Source organism: Scyliorhinus canicula, chromosome 26 (assembly GCF_902713615.1).
Source record: "Scyliorhinus canicula chromosome 26, sScyCan1.1, whole genome shotgun sequence".
In the NCBI taxonomy this organism is placed as follows: Eukaryota; Metazoa; Chordata; class Chondrichthyes; order Carcharhiniformes; family Scyliorhinidae; genus Scyliorhinus; species Scyliorhinus canicula.
In genome coordinates, this window is record NC_052171.1 from 24,308,388 (window position 1) to 24,326,879 (window position 18,492).

The following is an 18,492-nucleotide window of genomic DNA, read 5'->3' on the forward strand; positions in this document are numbered from 1 at the left end:
CATGAAATCCAGGCTGACACTTGCAGTGCGGTGCCCACAGTATGGTCGGAGCTGGATAAATGCAAGTCCTCTGTTGTTAACTTTGAGCAAATGAAGTCCATTTTCTGTTCTAATTGGGCACGGACTTTGGATCCTGGCTGGGACAGATTGTTGGCTGTGATGTGCCCTGTGACAGATGGCATGGGAGCCCTTCAACCTCAAACAGCTGGTCCGGTGTGGTTGCCAAAGCTTTGTGTCGGAGCTACTGAGCACTGAAACCAGAGATGTAACGGATTGTGCTTCTGGTATGGAGCGAGTGTGGATTACTGTAAACCACTAACAGTATGCTGTGCATCAGATATTTCATCTAAAGGGGCAGTGAAATGTGCCCAGGATTAATCCAAACTCCCTCATGGCCTGTTAGTAATACAGTTGTTTTCCCCTTGTATATTTAGCCTCTGTGACAGGAGCTGACCAGTTAGGCGATGCAAGAGAAATCAAATGCATTCCCGTGTTTCTGCACAGTCACGATGAAGTGTAGCTTTCTGGTACAGCAAGTTGCATTTAAATCGCGAATCAAGACAGTGCAATCTCCCCAAGACAGTGCACAGGAAAGTGATCAAACAGGGCGGCATGGCTCCTCCAACCCAATGAGATTGATGCTCTCTTCGAATTCTGCCCCATTGCTGATCACCTATTCTAATTGCCACACAACTGGTAGCTGTGCATTTCGTTGCCAAGGCCTGAATACTTCTGAAGCTCCATACCCTCCTCCAGGATTTCCTTAAATTCTACCTTGTCGACCAAGCTTCTGCTGACCTGTCCTAATATCTGCAGTGGTTCGATGTCAGATGGAGTTTGATCACATTCCTTTTTTAAAATAAATTTAAAATACCCAATTCATTTTTTCCAATTAAGGGGCAATTTAGCGCGGCCAATCCACCTACCCTGCACATCCTTGGGTTGTAGGGGTGAAACCCACAAAAACACGGGGAGAATGTGCAAACTCCACACGGACAGTGACCCACAGCCGGGATCGAACCTGGGACCTTAGCATCGTGAGGCAACAGGGCTAACCACTGTGCCACAGTGCTGCCCGCAATCTGCACGTCTTTGGACTGTGGGAGGAAACGCGCAAACACGGGGAGAACGTGCAGACTCCGCACAGACAGTGACCCAGCGGGGTATTGAAGCTGGGACCTTGGATCTGTGAAGCCACAGTGCTAGCCACTTGTGCTGCCAATCGTTTGGTTGGTGGCCATGTTTCCTAAATGACAACAGTTGACTACATCAGAAGCTCTTCGTTAGCAATAAAGTGAATTGAGTATTTTCTTTCAGAATGTTTTAAGCTCATACCTGTAGATTCATTGATACCTGTTCAAAGCAATGGAGCTTTATGTAAGCTGTGAGGGTTTTGGAGGATAGTGTAAGAGGAGGGGATTACCAGTCAATGAGCATGTCATTGTTAACTTTGTTGTTTTATCTGGTTTATATTTTGATCCTCTCCCCAGGCAGAATCAAGTACTCAGATCATCTGTACAACGTCTGCATGGGTGCGTTTGACTGTCTGCCCCTGGCTGCAATAGTAAATCGTCAGTTCCTCTGCCTCCACGGGGGCTTGTCACCCGATGTCCACACTCTAGATGACATCCGGAGAGTAAGTATACCACCTGCCACAGCTGGCATGGCACGTCACAGATGCTGGAGTGGATTAGCAGGGAATTGTTCAGTTTGGCACTCTGTCCTCTCACCGTGTTGCTGTCCCCACTCTCCTAATTCCCTTCCTCTCCCCGCCCTCTCTCACTCTCTCAAATCCCCAGTTTGTGAAGGTGTTGCAGAAATGCGAGTTCTTTGCTTCGTTTTAGTGCTTCACCTCCTGTCTTTCAGCTGGATAGATTTAAGGAGCCACCAGCCTTTGGGCCGATGTGTGACTTGCTGTGGTCAGACCCGACAGAGGACTACGGCAACGAGAAGACGGCAGATCACTTCAGCCATAACACTGTACGAGGCTGCTCCTATTTCTTTAGGTTTGTGTTCGGGCACAAGTGAGAATGCTGGTGTTGTGAAGACTGGTGTGTAACCACCTAAACCCTGTCGCACAGGATATTATCGAGTCATCCAGAGAATGTTCCTCTATCTCTTGTGTCTCCAATGTACTATTACTGTTAAAGTTTCTATTCCTTCTTTTCCCACTAAGCTTGTCAAGGCAGTGTGCCATGAATCGAAACCCATTTCTCCCACACCAATCTCGAGTCTTGTCTTCAACTCTCTGATCTTTTTTCACCCTGTGCTAATTCACTCCTGAGATTATTACTAATCCAGAGATTATTACTTTTGTGCTTCTGCTTTTTAATTTAGCCCCTAACTGTTCATACCTCCTCAGAAGAACCTCTTTCTTAGTCCTACCTATGTCACTGATACTCAAGAGGACCACAACTGGACCCTATCCCCTCCTCACTCCCACGTTCTTCCCTAGCCCCGAGGAGATGTCCTTAACCCTTCACCGACAGGCAACACAGGGACTCGCGCTGTCAGCTGGGTCCTGATACCTGTGCACACCAACCTATCCCTGACCACAGACTTAATTCTGAAGTACAGAACCTAAGGGTGTTGCATCCTTCTGGAATGAAGCGTCTTGCAGTGCCCACAGTCCAGATTTCAGCTCATCGACTATGTGCCAAAGTTCGTCAAACTGCAGATACTTTGTGCAGATTGATTGCCGTGGGTCACAGAACCAGCATGCCTCAGCTGCACTACCCCACCTACCCTGTCATCCTTATTGTGTTCAAATTAATCAATATTAAAATTATGTGAAGTCATTCAAGTAGTTATAAATTTTGTACCATATTTATATCTTTGTACCAGAAAAAAAACCTCTTCCCCCCACTTGAATGCCACCTGTATAAGAACAGTCCTGCTCTGTGCTTATACTCTTATACCTTCTGTTGTAGCCACCCAGAATGTTTTACTTCGTTTCGAGAGAGAAGAGGAAAGATACTGCCCCAAACAGTCACTTTTACCTGCTTCTGTCTGATGTTCCTCGAAGATTTTTGAATGTGTACATGCTATCTCCTTTATCTTGCCTGCTGGTCTCACTCTGAGTACAGAGAATGGCTGCGAATGGCCAGGGAGAATGAGAAAATGACACCGTTACTAGTGCCTCTCTTTAGTGTCGCGACTTGCCTGTTGTATCTCTGCAATATTGCACCAGTAAACTTTTAACCCCTGTTTCCCTGTTCATTTCTTCAGATGATAAGATAAGGGAAATAACCAAATTGTGTATTGAATTTGATTAAGTTGCTTCCCTGCGCATCCCCATCCCCTTCTGCTTGATGTCAGCAGTCTGCCAGCTTGTGTGTAAGTTGTTCAATGTGGGGGTATCCTGCTGGCTGCTGGTGAGGAGCAGGGAAAGTCCTGATTTCTTTCTTTCTGCCTCTCTAACCTGGGGCATTGACATGAATATGGCTCACAGCGACCAGGCTAGGCAGATCAAGAGTCAGACCTGGGCTTTCCTTTCTGCAGCATTTTGGCTGCACCCTTACTTACTTCAAGCTGGCTGGGGGAACCTTGTGCAAATGTATCAACGGTTGAGCTGGTATTTCAGTTTGAAGTCTGATAAAGGAACTGTTGACAAGAATGTAAAGCTACTGAGTACTAGCAACACTTGTATCTCCTGTCTCTGCTCGCAATCGCTTGTCGAACTGCATGTGTCTTGCACCCCAATTAAAAATGATTATTCCAAGGGAATAATGGATTGGAAGCAAGTTTGGAGTGCATTGGGAGAGATTTGGGGATTTCCAACGGCTGCGGTGTTCTCCAATTCTAATCCCACTCCTCTCTCCTTTGCAGTTATGCTGCAGTTTGTAGATTTTTGCAACACAACAATTTGCTATCGGTCATCCGCGCACACGAAGCTCAGGACTCCGGGTAAGTACTGACCTCATTGAGAGAGGCATGGTGTGGTTTGCATTCCCTCTTGTCCCCAACCCTGACATTCCAAACATCTGTGTGGAGAGGGTCGAGTTGACCATCCACTCCCCTCATTTGCAATTCCTGACCCTCTGCGAGAGATAGGCCTGTGATGGAATACTTAGATGCCGTCTTTTGGGCAAAACCTTTGACTAAGGCTCCATATGCCCTCCCCGGTAGATGACAAAGTTTACGCAGCACAATTTAAAGACTGGGGAGTTATCCCCAGTGTCCTGGCCAATATTTATCCCTCCATCAACTTCACTACAGCAGATGATATTCTCATTTACCTCATTGTTGTCTGTGGGCAGCTGCTTTTTGCAAATTCATATAAATTTTTTACAGTGCAGAGGGAGGCCATTTGGACCATTGAGTCTGCACCGACTCTTGGAAAGAGTACCCCACTTAAGCCCACACCACCACCCTATCCCTGTAACCCAGCAATCCCACCTAACATTTTTTTTGGACACTGAGGGCAATAGATCATGGCCAATCCACCTAACCTGCACATCTTTGGACTGTGGGAGAAAACCGGAGCACCCGGAGGAAACCCACGCAGACACGGGGAGAACGTGCAGACTCTGCACAGACAGTGACCCAAGCCGGGAATCGAACCCGGGACCCTGGAGCTATGCAGCAACTGTGCTAACCACTCTGCTACCCTGCTGCTCCCAAAAGAGATTACTCTTCACAGGGTGAATTTATCCTTTGGGATGTAGCTTTCACTGAGTGACCCAGCATTTGTTGGCTAGCCTGAGTTTCAGTTGACTCATTTGACTTGAGGTTGCATTGGGTTGACCCGAGGACAGAAAAGGTGATGCAGAGATGCAGGCTCTTTATTTTTATTTTGAAAAATATTTTATTTTTTTAAATGTAAATTTAAATTTAGAGTAAATTGAAAATTTTTTCCAATTAAGGGGCAATTTAGCATGGCCAATCCACCTACCCAGCACATCTTTGGGCTGTGGGGGCGAAACCCACGCAGACACGGGTAGAATGTGCAAACTCCACACAGACAGTGACCCAGGGCCGGGATTGAGACACTGATATTATGAATTTTAACACAATGGACAACAACACCTCTTCTCCCTCCCCCCCCCCCCTAAAACCAGCCAACATGCCCCCCCCACCCCCCCTCCCAAAACACACACACACACACACACTTCTGCCAACTTAATTTTGCCCAAAGTCGATAAACGGCTGCCACCTCCGAGCAAACCCTTCCACTGAGGCCCTCAGGGCGAACTTTATTTTCTCCAGCCTGAGAAACCCAGCCAATCCCGGACTTCGGGGGGTAGATGCTGGCTCTTTAACCAAAGATATTGTCTCCCGTTAGGAAATACATCAGCGGCAAACCTTTTTGGCATGGGTAGAGAGTCATAGAATCCTAGAATTTACAGTGCAGAAGCAGGCCATTCGGCCCATCAGGTCTGCACCAGCCCCTGAAAGAGCACTCTACTGAAGCCCACACCTCCATCCTATCCCTATCACCCCACCTAACCTTTGGACATTGAGGGTAATTTAGCGCGGCCAATCCCCCTAACCTGCACATCTTTGGACTGTGGGAGGAAACCGGAGCACCCGGAGGAAACCCACGCAGACACGGGGAGAACGTGCAGACTCTGCACAGACCCAAGCCGGAAGTTGAACCTGGGACCCTGGAGCTGTGAAGCAACAATGCTAACCACTGTGCTACCGTCAGGTGACAGGAAGATTGAATGAGCGAGGAATAAGAATGGGAGGAGACGGAGAAGCAATTGGGACAGCGGGAGGGGAGATGGATAACGGATCGTAAGCTTTCCCTACTCTGATATTGATGTCACAGTCTCTGTGATTATTTGAGGAGAGGGCATTTGTACTCACTATTGATCTCTTGACAGATATCGAATGTACAGGAAAAACCAGGCAACTGGCTTCCCATCTTTAATAACCATATTCTCTGCACCAAATTATCTAGATGTCTATAATAACAAAGGTGAGGAAATTGCTCTTACCGTGGTCACTATAAATTAGTACAGTTGACTGCTTTCGGTGTGATAAGAATGGATGATTAACTTGGTTGCACTGTTCGATTTGTGCTGAATAATTAATTGATTCTTTCCATTCTCCTTCCCACAGCTGCTATATTGAAATATGAAAATAATGTAATGAATATTAGACAATTTAACTGCTCCCCACATCCCTACTGGCTCCCTAACTTCATGGACGTCTTCTCCTGGTCTCTGCCCTTTGTCGGGGAGAAAGGTAAGCCGAGGCAGTTTTGGAATTGATTAGATTGGGTTTTATAAATCAGGGGTAGTAGTATGTTTCTGAGGAAGAGCCTGAGACGGTCGGGGGCAGGGACAATGCAGCAATTTGGGGTGGGTTACAGGGCATGTGTGGCCTATGGTCAGTGGAACATGGGGCTCAGATTATCAATAGGGGATGAGTGAGTGAGTGTGGGACGTGTGAAGATGAGATGGTATTGCATGGACTGAGTTGTGCCTGGTCTGTTTCAGTTACAGATATGTTGGTCAGCATCCTCAACATCTGCTCGGACGACGAGCTTTTGGACGAAGATGACGGTAAGTGTATATTGCAGGCAGCGCTAAAGCTCTGGATAGTAGGAGGTTGAAGGGCGGCACGGTGGCACAGTGGTTAGCACTGCAGCCCCACGGCGCCGAGAACTCTGGTTCGATCCCGGCTCTGGGTCACTGTCCGTGTGGAGTTTTCACATTCTCCCTGTGTCTGCGTCGGTCTCACCCCCACAACCCAAAGATGTGCAGGGTAGGTGGATTGGCCACACTAAATTTCCCCTTAATTGGGGAAAAAAATGAATTGGGTACTCTAAATTTATTTTTTTAAAAGGTCATGTGAGGTTGGAGTTGGTCAGGAGTTCGAGTGGCATGAGGTGACCACTTTTTCTGGTGTTCATCCCCTCCTGCTGGCTGCTGCACACTGATGTTAGCAACGAGTGAAATTGCAACTAGCATTGGGCTTTTTATCACCTCTGGACGTCCCAAAGCACTTTGCAGTTAATGAAGTATTTTTACAGTGTGGTCTCCGATATAATGTTGGAAACAGGACAACCAGTTTGTACACCACAAACCCCCAAACATAGTGATGTGGGCAACACTAGATACTTTACTTTTGTGATGTTTGAATATTCAGGAGAATACAGTTAGCTTTACTGTATCCCTCGGTTTACAGTGTAAGGAGCAACTGGATTATTATACTCCATTAATATATTGGCTGCCAGTGCGAAGAGTTCAGTTGAGCTTCATCTATTCATTCGCTGGGTCTCAGCTGATCTCTCTTTGCTTCATTGTTAAGTGGAGTAGATATTGCGGAATTTGTAGTGTCCATTCTGATGCTGCTGAATTACGTTTTACCCATTGTGTTCCGCCATAGCCCTGCACTTACTGGGTGGGATGCTGTGTAATGCACTTAGTGCTTGGGCCCCGTTGATAGCTTTATTCACCTCTCTGTCTCAGCTTCACAGCGTGACCGTAAGGAAGTGATCAAGAACAAGATCCGTGCAATTGGCAAGATGGCCAGAGTCTTCACAGTTCTCAGGTGGGTTTGTTTGGTTTTCCTCCGCGAATGGGCTGTGTGCTGTATTCTTCATTTGGATGTTTTTGCAGGACTGCAGTGTTAGTGTTTCTGTTGTTTTGCTCTCTTCGCAGAGAGGAACATGAGAATGTCCTGACTTTAAAAGGCTTGACTCCAACTGGCAACTTACCCTTGGGTGCCCTGGCAGGAGGGAAAATGGCCCTTGAGAAAGGTGAGCAAATCTGGACTGCTGGATGCGTTCCATCCTAATCTGCCCCTTTCTCTCTCATCCATCTTTCCCCTCTCTTCCCCAACACACTCTTCTCTTTCGCTCTCTTTCGCTCTTTCTCTTGCGCACTCGAGCTCTCACTCTATCTCTCCCTCCCTCCCTCCTCACTCTCTCTCTCTCCCCCCCTCTCTCTCTCTCTCCCCCCCATTCTCTCTCTCTCTTCCCCCCCATTCTCTCTCTCCCCACGTTCTCTCTCTCTCTTCCCACCCATTCTCTCCCTCTCAGCCCCCATTCTCTCCCTCTCCCCCCTTCTCTCCCTTTCTCCTCCCCCCCCCATTCTCTCCCTCTTTCCCCCCATTTTGTCCCTCCCTCCTCCCCCCCCCATTCTCTCCCTCTCTCCCCCATTCTCTCCCTCTCTCCCCCCATTCTCTCCCTCTCTCCCCCCATTCTCTCCCTCTCTCCCCCCATTCTCTCTCTCTCTCCCCCCATTCTCTCCCTCTCTCTCTGTCTCTCTCTTCCCCCCCCTTTCCCTCTTCCCCCCCCCCCCCTTCTCTCTCTCTCACTCTCTCTCTCTCCCTCCCCTTTTCTCTCTCCTCTTTTCTCTCTCTCCCCATTTCTCTCCGCTTCTCTCTCTCGTGTATCCCCAGGATTTAGTGAGACCAATTTTGCAATCAGGCAGGTGTACGTGTTTTGGTAACACCGATGATTTCCAGCAGTGTTACGTTGTGTGGAATAACTACAATATTTGATCTTTACATTATTCTGGGTTATCTAACTTTCTGGCGTTCTGGTTTGAAAGTTCGCCGTACTGCTGTTACTTGCTTTACTTTGATAAACGGATACAGTCATAGCTCTAAGCAGGCCTTTAGATGTCACTTGGTGTGTGCGTTGCCTGTCTGACCCTGACTTATTTGCCACTTGAGCCATCAGCTAACGTTGTCAAGAAAGGAAACCAGGTCCTGAATCAGGCCCTTTGCCCCCGCATTTAAATCCTGAGGTCGATTGGCTGGCAGTGGGGAGGGGGGGCGTCACTGAAATTGGTGCAGTCTAGTCCCTCAGTCGATCTGAGATGGACAGTCCATGTGTCGTCACGCGAACCTGGCTGATGAGAATGTGGACACTTCCTGAGTGAGTGAGCTGTCGTGTGGTTCTGCATTCTCCCCAGAGCGTTAGAATTGAGTTGGTAACCCGTGTTGTTAGGATTTTTATGTGGACAGCATTGTTGACTGCTCGCTCTCTCTCTCTCTCTCTCTCTCTCTCCCTCTGCCTCTCCATGCTGACATTCATCGCAACAGCCATGACTGACGCATCAGTTTCCACTTCAGGTATGTGGATGCGTGCTTGCAATTGTGTGACATTGATCCTGTGTTCTGAGCCAGATCCCAGTCCAGCCTCTTAAGCTGCAGCCTAAGCTTTGTAGCCAGCCAGTCTCGAGTGCTTGGAGCTAAGTGACCAAAATGGAGGTATTCCTGCCTGCCTGTATGGAGGTCATGCTTAGAGGACTAGTAACAGAGTCGGTTTGTATCCGGGTCAGAATGATGCTCCCTCTCCTGGCTGCAGTAGCCCCAAATCGCAAAACTAGAAGAACAAAAGTGGGATGACGGGATATTTATAGGCATTTCTCTTCCTGCCTTGGGGACATTAAGAAGCCAGTTGGGTCATGCAGGACTGGAGAGGGTAAGAATGGAAGCTCCCCATTAACTTTGAGATATTAGTGAGTGGCTGCCACCAGCAGTAAGTTCATAAGATACATGAGCCATTCGGCCCATCGAGACTGCTCCGCCATTCTATCATAGCTGATATGTTCCTCGTCCGCCACCTACAATGTTTCAGACCAAGGGCTGGATTGTGAAATCAGCCGGAGCGGCTCCCGGTTCTGCTGGGCTGTCATTGACTGGGCAATTGTCTGGCAACTTGCTGAACTTCAACAGCCGCAAAGATGGCTGCTCAACACATGCCCTAAAACACCATTGTCAGACCGCACTCAGCAATTTGCCCTCCTTCAACAATCATTTTCCCCATCTCCGGTTGGGCAGACGGGCAGCCTGTTGTGATTCCTCACTGACTCAGGTGGAAATTATTTCACCATGTGGTGGAGGTCAAGGCTGCCTTGTTGCTAAATTGTAAATGATTTCTCTAAAAATCCTTGAGATCCTATTCCTCCTGCCACGAAAACCCCAGTTTGCAGTTGCAGTAAAGACTCCATGTCTGATCATGTCTGGGGCGTTGCCTTTTTAACTTGTGATGTTTTTAAAAATATGTTGATTTCATGAACGAGCAAGTATAAAGTTGTCCAACTTGTCGACCTCATTCCTCAGGTCTGCCTCTGTCGCAGTATGTTAAACTGAGATCGAAATCTCACAAACATTGGCTCGAATTGTCCTTTCTGTAGAAATGGCATCACTCAGACTGTTAAAACGGATTGGGTTTACCCACTAAAGTTTGAATCGACAAATAGTGTCTGTGACACTTGGCCTATCCCAGTTAAAATCTCCGACTCCTGCAATTAAAATGGGATTGCTGTATGCGCAGAGCTGGAAATATCTGCTGGACTGTGGGTTGGAATTGCTTTGTAACAGCAGGAATTTGCTGAGTGGGAATTTAATGCCAAGTGTTTAAAACCAAGGGACGAGCTGATCGGAATAGTCAGAGGAGTCATTTGGGAATTTCTTTTTTAAGCGTGGTGAGCTAGCTGAGAGCTGCTGTCTGTCATTCCCGTGCCTTGTGGAAACTCCATATGCTGCAAGGCCAGAATGTTTATCTTTGTCTGGGTGGGTACATGCCTGACCCGTGAAATTGCTCGATTTCAAGATTGGCGGGTGGGCGCACAAAACGGATATGCGCCCGTCAACCATTCAAGGGCCGACTAAGGCCATTAACAATTCCAAAGACTGCCATTTCGTGCTGCCAGTGTGATTTTTAGTTCACCGCACGCACAAAACAGGCGGGCACACTTTTTTCCGTTCCCTCATCCGAGGCACTTCCACAGAATCATAGAATTTACAGTTCAGCAGGAGGCCATTCGGCCCATCGAGTCAGCACCGGCTCGTGGAAAGAGCACCCTACTTATGCTTACACCTCCACCCTATCCCAGAACTCAGCAACCCCACCTAACCGTTTAAAAAATAAATTTAGAGTACCCAATTCATTATTTCTAATTAAGGGGCAATTTAGCGTGGCCAATCCACCGACCCTGCACATCTTTGGGTTGTGGGGCGAAACTCACACAGACACGGGGAGAAAGTGCAAACTCCACACGGACAGTGACCCAGAGGCGGGATCGAACCTGGGACCTCAGCGCCTTGAGGCAGCAGGGATAACCCAGTGCGCCACCGTGCTGCCCCTAACCCCACCTAACCTAAGGGCAATTTAGCTTGGCCTGCACATCTTTGAACTGTGGGAGGAAACCGGAGCACCCGGAGGAAACCCAGGCAGACACGGGGAGATCGTGCAGACTCCGCACAGACAAGTGACGCAAGCCGGGAATCAAACCTGGGACACTGGCGCTGTGAGGCAACTGTGCTAACCACTGTGCTACCGTGCCGGTCCTGTCATTATGAGTTTGTTGCTGTGTGATTAAAGGTTTACTCTAGTTTCCGAGTAATTCTTGCCTATTTGAAAGCCTGCCTTTAAGCATTTCAGGACTTCCCTGGAAGGTTTCCCTGTGGATTGCAGCACAGTGCTCCCTGATTTGCAAGGCACCAGTCCTGTCTATCTATTCCAGTGGTGATAGTTAGTGTATTCTGCTGGTGGGACCTCCTCTGAAGAGGGGCAGGAGGAAGAGGTGGCCAGGTGAACACAGGCAGCATCCCTGGAGGAGGCTTTAAGAGGAGATGCATGGGTTCATTTGGTGCAGGGCCAGGTGGGAGGGAATGTTGAGGACTCCATGACCCAGCAGCTGGAGTGTACGGTCAGCGTTCCAACCTCCTACAGATGTCTGTGGTCCAGTGCCGGAGGGGATTCCTCTCTCTAAGGACACCGTGACAGCAATTTGTGACATGATGGGTCCTGAAATCACTTTGAACTGTGTACGGGCACCGTGACCCACAACCTCTGTACCTCTGCTTCTTTTCAGGGCTCGGGGTGGGTCTTTGCAGCGTCTCTCACTGAGCTGCACACGGTTGCGTTAAGCTGTTGAATGATGCCATCTTTAAACATGTCTGCCCGTTTAACAAGTAGCAAACAGACAAGGCCAGCCAGGTGGAGGGAACACAAAGCTTTGGACCTTTGGCTGGGTTCTCCATCATCCGGGGTATATTCTAATACACTTCTGTGGCAACCAAAATGCCAGCAGGAGACCCAGGAGCTTTTATCAACAGAAAGGGGCAGATTGTGACCACAGGACACATTCTCCAAGTCTGTGCCTGTTACCCCGGAAGCTCTCACGATTCTTGCAGCTCGCTGCACTCACAGGCGGCGATTGGATGGATGGCTCCCGGGTGACCCCTATTCCTTAAAAAGGTGGCTGATGACTCCACTCGGTCATGCAGGAACTCAGGCCGAGGACTGGAGAAAAGTGGGGCTGCTGCACAGGCCAGGGAGGATGGCTCCAGTCAGGAAAGTTATTGTAATGGCTTCAGACAGTGGCCTCAGCCTCGTCCACAACTCCCGGCAGCTGGCCCCCATGCTGGGTCCTCATTGGACCTGGGGCCTGCTCGTTCCCGTCTCCCACTCCCGGCTCAGACTGAGCCAAGCCAGCAGGCGTGTCACACGCTGCGTGGGCCTTAATTAGGCCCCCCAGAGTTCTATCACAATAACTATGTCACCTCAACAGGAACGGTTTCACATCCATTCCTGCCCTCGCCCACTTCAGACCCCTCCCTCCCCCCGGAGGGTAAAAATCAGGTCCACGTGTCAGGGGTACAGGAAATATCTCCAGTTGTTCAAACCCGAGCTGAAGGATGACGAGCATCGGTGCGATGCATACAGAAGGCTTTGATGGAGGTGGTTTTCCAAGACACGGTCAGTCCACAGCAACCAGGAGATCAGGAGGCTGGCCATCCAACATCATCGGAAGAGGCAAGCAGTGCAGGAACCTTCTGGGCAGGTGGAACTCTGAACCTAGCCTTCAGTGCAGAGTATCCAGTGCACGGTCACTTGTGGGGAATGCAGAGCACGTATGGCAATGGCCTCATGCGATTGCACAACAAAGTTGAAATGCAGTGATTGGATGGGATTTGACAGTCAGGGAGATGGGTGTCTGTTTCTCCGAGGGCCAAGTCCTGCATATTGTGTTGTCCCTTTGGTGCCAGAGGAAAGGACATCACCAAGAGGGTGCAGAATATTTCAGGGGGGAGAAAGCAAGATGCCAGGAGTTACAGTCTGTTAGGGAACAGCTGATGTAGCAAGGGAAAGGGCTGGGGTCCTGAAATCCATTTAAGGATCTCGGGAAGAGGACGTCCAAGATCGGGATTACTCCCAGTGACACCTTTAAATTGTTAAAGAATAGCAAACAGGTTAACATGTGGTTGAAGAGATGATAGAGGAGGGAATGCTTCTGTTTTCTGGGGCAGTGAGGTCTGTACAAGGCAGGCGGATTACAGTCATTCTGCCAAGGGGTGTAGAGGTGGGCAGGTGGGGAGGAATTCCTTCATACAATTTACAGTGCAGAAGGAGGCCATTCGGCCCATCCAGTCTGCACTGGCTCTTGGAAAGAGCACCCCACTCAAGCCCACACCTCCACCCCATCGCAGAAACCCCACCCAACCCTTTTGGACACTAAGGGCAATTTATCACAGCCAATCCACCTAACCTGCACATCTTTGGACTGTGGGAGGAAACCAGAGCGCACACGGGGAGAACGTGCAGACTCCGCACAGTGACCCAGCCGGGCATTGAACCTGGAACCCTGGCGCTGTGAAGCAACAATGCTATCCACTGTGCTACCTTGATTGGTTAAATGGGGATTTTCTTTATCAATGTGTTCCTAACCCAACGAGGAAGTAGGAATGAGGTCATATTGGTTCAGGGATCAATATGGATCGTGAATCCAGATATTGACATCCCTGCAGTTCAAAACAGTGGCCGTGGAGTCTCTTACGGAGCTTCAATTTGATGTCTTATCCGTCAAATAGTTCTGCACTCACTCAGTGCTGTGAGTGAGACTTGAACCGACGCCTGTCTCTGAGACGAGGGTGCTTTCCACTAGGTCATGTTGGACTCCAGGTGTTCGCATTGGGAAGGAGCGGGTGGGGGTGAAGGGGGGGTCTCGAGCGTGTCTGGCTCAGAACAGCTCGTTGGAATAATCAGAGTAAAAATTCCAATGCAAGTGACACCTACATTTATCAATAAACCTTGCTGCCCGGTCTCAATCCTAGCAAAGCCATTTCAGACAGAATAGACAAAGGGAAAGGAGGAGGCAGGTCAAAATCTTGAGCCTTTTTTGCCATTCAGTTCGATCACGCTTGACCTGCAACTTAATTCCATTTGCCCACTATAATACCCTTACCCCAAACAAATTTAGCTATTAACCCCCACCCATGTGCCCCTCAACCTCCGGATCCCATTGTGTAAAGAAACACTTTCTGTTGTCACCCTTGAGTGTCCGAGCTCAAATCTGAAGATCATTCTCAGCCACCAGAGGAAATAATTTCTCTCTATCTGTCCAATTGAATCTTTCAAACGTATGAAATACTGATTCGATCACTCAAGACCCAGACCTTGTAAAAGTGTCACGGGGCTGAAGATCCTTGAACTGTGAAAGTGGACAAGGGATTCATCACTGTCGCTTAATTCTTGCGAGATTGTTAATTGTCCAATTTATCAAACTAGTCTTGAAGGTTTTAACAGTATTACAGTCTGTGCTGACTTGAGTGTTAACCCAGTCCCTTACATATTGCTTTGTCTCTGTATCTTTCTCAAGGGAAAGCTTCGCTGCAGAAGATCAGCTTTGAACAGGCCAGGGGTTTGGACCGGATCAATGAGAGGATGCCTCCACGCAAGCCGCTGATGATACCAGCTCCAACTCAGGCCCAGGCGCGGGCTCAGGCTCAAACTCAGCCCCGGGGCCAGGCCCGAGCCCAATCTCCGGCTCAGGTGAAATGGCCGCCTCCAGCCGCCCGCGGATCGCAAAATAACCCTCCACAGTCGGCGCCTGGGCGGTCCCAGCCAGGCAAGCAGCCAGCTACCGCCCAGCACGGCGGATCCACAAGTCCAGGTACGTCAACGAGCAAGACTGGAAACAAAGGAAAGGATAAGATGGCACACTAACAGCTCGCCTGCTCTGTCTCACAGGTGCAACGAGGCCCTATTTATTTATTCTAATTGCTTGCAAAATGGGAGTGTCCCAGGATCCAAACTCCCACACCATCCCCTCAACTCTGTTGGCCAGCAGTGATCGGTGCCCAGTTTACCTGGCAGATGGAGAAAACGGAGCTCTTTCACTTCAGAAGCCAACACTCCTCCGTCAGACTGAAGTGATCGGGGAGGACTTGGCTAACGTAGCTATCGGTTTCATGTGGGCCTTGCTAAGTCTCTGAAGGATCAGGAGTTTTCCTGTGTGAGGCATCTCCTTCCTTGGGGAATGTGTGGGTGGGTTTGGGTTCCCCTGTGATCCGTCGTTCCTCTCACTGCCGTATTCTGATAGATATTCGAACCGTGGAGTATTGAACCTCAGTTAAAGGCGCAGGAAGCATTGGGGAAGTGCAGTCTACACTTGTGAAGTGTTGCCGTGCAATGGATGATGACAAACAGGAGACCTTGTTGGGAGTCGGTGGAATCTTGAAGGCTGGGAGCACGAGCCTTCCTTCCTGACTGCTGGACTGCCTACGTCCCCTTGCCTCCCCCACAGCGCTCCCCTCACCAACATCTTGGGATGACTTGGTTTTGCACCTGATCTCTGAGGCACTGTTTCTCACTGCTGACTTCATAAGCATAAGCTTTTTTTATGAATTTTGACTCCAATTTTTTTTTTTTAAAGTGTGGCACTGAGAGCTCGTGCGAAGCAAATGTAGAAACAAACTTGTTTCATTCTGGGTTTTTATTTAAAGATGCTTTTTTTTTAAAAAACCAAGTCGGTTACACAGCGCATGATCTGCACCTTGTTTTTCTTGTACCTTCGTTTTGCAGTAAGTGAACCAAATGATTGCTCGTCAGTCCCTTTTGGGTGTGGAAAGTCAGCTGGAGAGAAGTATAGGGGTGAACACTGACGCTGCCAAGGGAATGTAACTCTGAGCGAATGTCAGTGAGAGAAGGAGGCTGAAATAGTACCCAGCCCAATGCCATTCTCTCCTCTCTTCAACCCCACCTCCAATGTATCTCTGCTCAACCCCATCCTATCCTCCATACTCTCCTGCACTCTACTCGTCTCTCTCTTGCCCCTCCACCCGATTGCAGTCTCCCACCTTTTTTTTTGTTGCCATCTGTCTGCAGTAATGTACGGTTGGAAAATCTGATTGCCCAGACTCTCTCCTGCAGTGTTTACCTGTGGTACTCGCCCCGTTTCAGTATTGAGTTAATGGTGCAGGAAATCAATCAGCCTGTGTGGAGGGAAAGGGTAGCAATCATTCTCACTCATGTCCCTCTTGTTACCTGGCTATTTACATGGAACATGACCTTTTTAAAATTGAAGAGCTGACGATGCCGGCCCTCCCATAAGAGGTGAAAATGTTGGAGTGGAAAGGGCCTATTCCATTCAGCCTTCCTCGCACAGTCACAATCCTGCTTAAAAACCCAGGTTACCGTGGGAGATTTCTTGTTGACCTCGTCACACGATGAAATGCAGCCAATTGTGTTGGCCCAGATAATCTGGATCATTCCTCTGTGCAGCTGTCGAGTTGACTTGAGTGTTCCCAAAAAAACACCACTTTTTTGATTTTTCTGACTCTGAAAACTGGTCTTGGTACGTGCGATCACCAGGAGCTCCTGGGCCATGCACTGACTTAGAATAACCATAACTCTCCGGTCTTCAGGAAGTACTGGTCTTCAGTTCAGGGAAATCATTCCTGTGTTGTGCTTTTGAGTGTATCGTTCTCGCCGTGTCCGCTCACAGTACCCTTAACTGCAGAGTACTACCAATTCCGGTCTGTGAACTACATTCCTGGCAATGAGTCCCAAATCACTTGGGTTGAAGGGAACCGTGAATCCAATTATTAATCTAGCCTGAGCTGTTGGCACAAGTCACTATGTTATACGGCAGTGGTGCACCTCTAACGGGGCTGGGGGGTCTATGGCTGCAATGTTGCATTCATTGCACTTGTGCAATGTGGATATCCCGAGGTGGAAGAAACATTTTCCTCAGGTTCCAGATGTCCAAAAGACAACGGGCATGAAATCTCTGCACTGAATGTTTGTGGTCAGACTCTGCACCAAGCTTGCTGTCCGCTTTCTAGGAACTCTGTCTTCTGGAGATGGTAAGGGGTTGGGGGGGCATGAACTGCAATGGGACACCATTTTTTGGGAAAGGCAGCTGGTTTGGAGAATAGACAAAGCAGGATGCCAAGAGGCACTGGTCAGGGAAAGATTGCTGTTGGCGCAGGCTGCCGCCAAGCAGCCAATAGCTTTTACAAAGGCTGCTTGGTAGCCCGACCCAGAGTCAGCCCGTTCTGGCTCAGTTTGTTCCACAGATTACCCCTCGTATTCCTGCTCTGAAATGCCGAGTACTAGGACCTGTGGCTTTCCAGATGGGAGTGCTGATTTCCTCCGGGATGAGAGGAGTGACACCAAGCAGCTGATGAGGTAGGCTCCTCGGGTGTTTTCATTACTTAACTTTAGTGAAGTAAGGTTTCCCCCAGGTTTGCTGACTTTCTGCTGGTGTCGTAATCGTCACCTCCTTGTTCTCATTGCATTTTAATGACGAGGGGACACAAAGTCAGCGGCAGCTTAATGTGGTCCAGCCAGCTGTTTAAAAACTGTCACGGACTTTGCTGCAGTGACGTGTCCAAGCTGATCCATTGATTGATCGCCATCTGCTGCCTGAGACAATGCCAAAGGAAGGCAGGAGAGTTCATTTTCATTTTGTTCACCATTTCAAACATTAGATACTCCAAGGTGTTCAAACTTGACTCGGCCTTTGCTCGCCTTCACTTGAGAAGAACCAAACTCCTCCGACCCACGTGCTGGATGGGATTGGTGTCCTTCAGCCCACATACACACACTCCTATCCACCCCACTCCTCTAAACTAACGTGTGGTTTGAGGGGCTAGTCTGAAAGATGGGCGGTTCTTGAGGTTGAAATTATATTGGTGAGAAAGGGCCCTTCGGAAAACCCGACTTCCTTCCCGTTTTTACCACTTGGCTTCAAGCTCGACAAAAACACAATCATTATTTTGCCGTTTTCTTTTTTTTTTAAAGTTCTTTTTGCAGAATCTTGGAAAATGTGCTGTGACTGTTGCTGTGTTTTTTTTTTAAAGAAAAGGACACCTCCATTCAGGAGAGATATACTGCATTGATACTGTTGGTTAAAAAGAGTTTCATTAACTTGTGTTTTTTGTAAGTGCACTGAGAAAACTGTAATGGTTTCTAATTTAGCACACCGATATGACGATAGCAAACTTTTCTTGTAACAAAATTTGCATTAAAAATACAAGTTTGGTTTCATTAGCCGGTGATCTGGATGTGTGTTCCTATCCTGCCCTTTGAATGTGAAGCTGCAGTCCGTGAAGTGTTTTCTACCCTGGGTCTGGCGGTGCAGATAGATCCCTGAGAGGGAATCAGGATGACCGATTTCCTCCCTTAAAGGACATCGCTGAACCGGTTGTGTTTTTACAACAGTCCATCTTCATAGTTACTTTACTGAAACCAGATCTTTATTTCCTATTTTTAATGTGATGTCAATGTCCAAGGGC

General features: G+C 48.5%; 1 protein-coding gene across 1 annotated transcript in view; it reads left to right on the forward strand.

Moving 5' to 3' along the window:
- The window catches only part of LOC119957310 (serine/threonine-protein phosphatase 2B catalytic subunit gamma isoform-like), a 30,850-nt gene extending 12,603 nt beyond the window's left edge, over positions 1-18,247 (forward strand). Inside the window, exons 5-14 of the mRNA XM_038785172.1 lie at positions 1,491-1,636; positions 1,867-2,006; positions 3,829-3,906; positions 5,829-5,923; positions 6,067-6,192; positions 6,447-6,512; positions 7,422-7,503; positions 7,614-7,711; positions 9,004-9,033; positions 14,571-18,247. Coding sequence (XP_038641100.1) covers positions 1,491-1,636; positions 1,867-2,006; positions 3,829-3,906; positions 5,829-5,923; positions 6,067-6,192; positions 6,447-6,512; positions 7,422-7,503; positions 7,614-7,711; positions 9,004-9,033; positions 14,571-14,917 — 1,208 coding nt within the window. The 3' untranslated portion in view covers positions 14,918-18,247. The remainder of the gene's footprint in view (positions 1-1,490; positions 1,637-1,866; positions 2,007-3,828; positions 3,907-5,828; positions 5,924-6,066; positions 6,193-6,446; positions 6,513-7,421; positions 7,504-7,613; positions 7,712-9,003; positions 9,034-14,570) is intronic.
- The last annotated feature ends 245 nt before the right edge of the window (positions 18,248-18,492 follow it).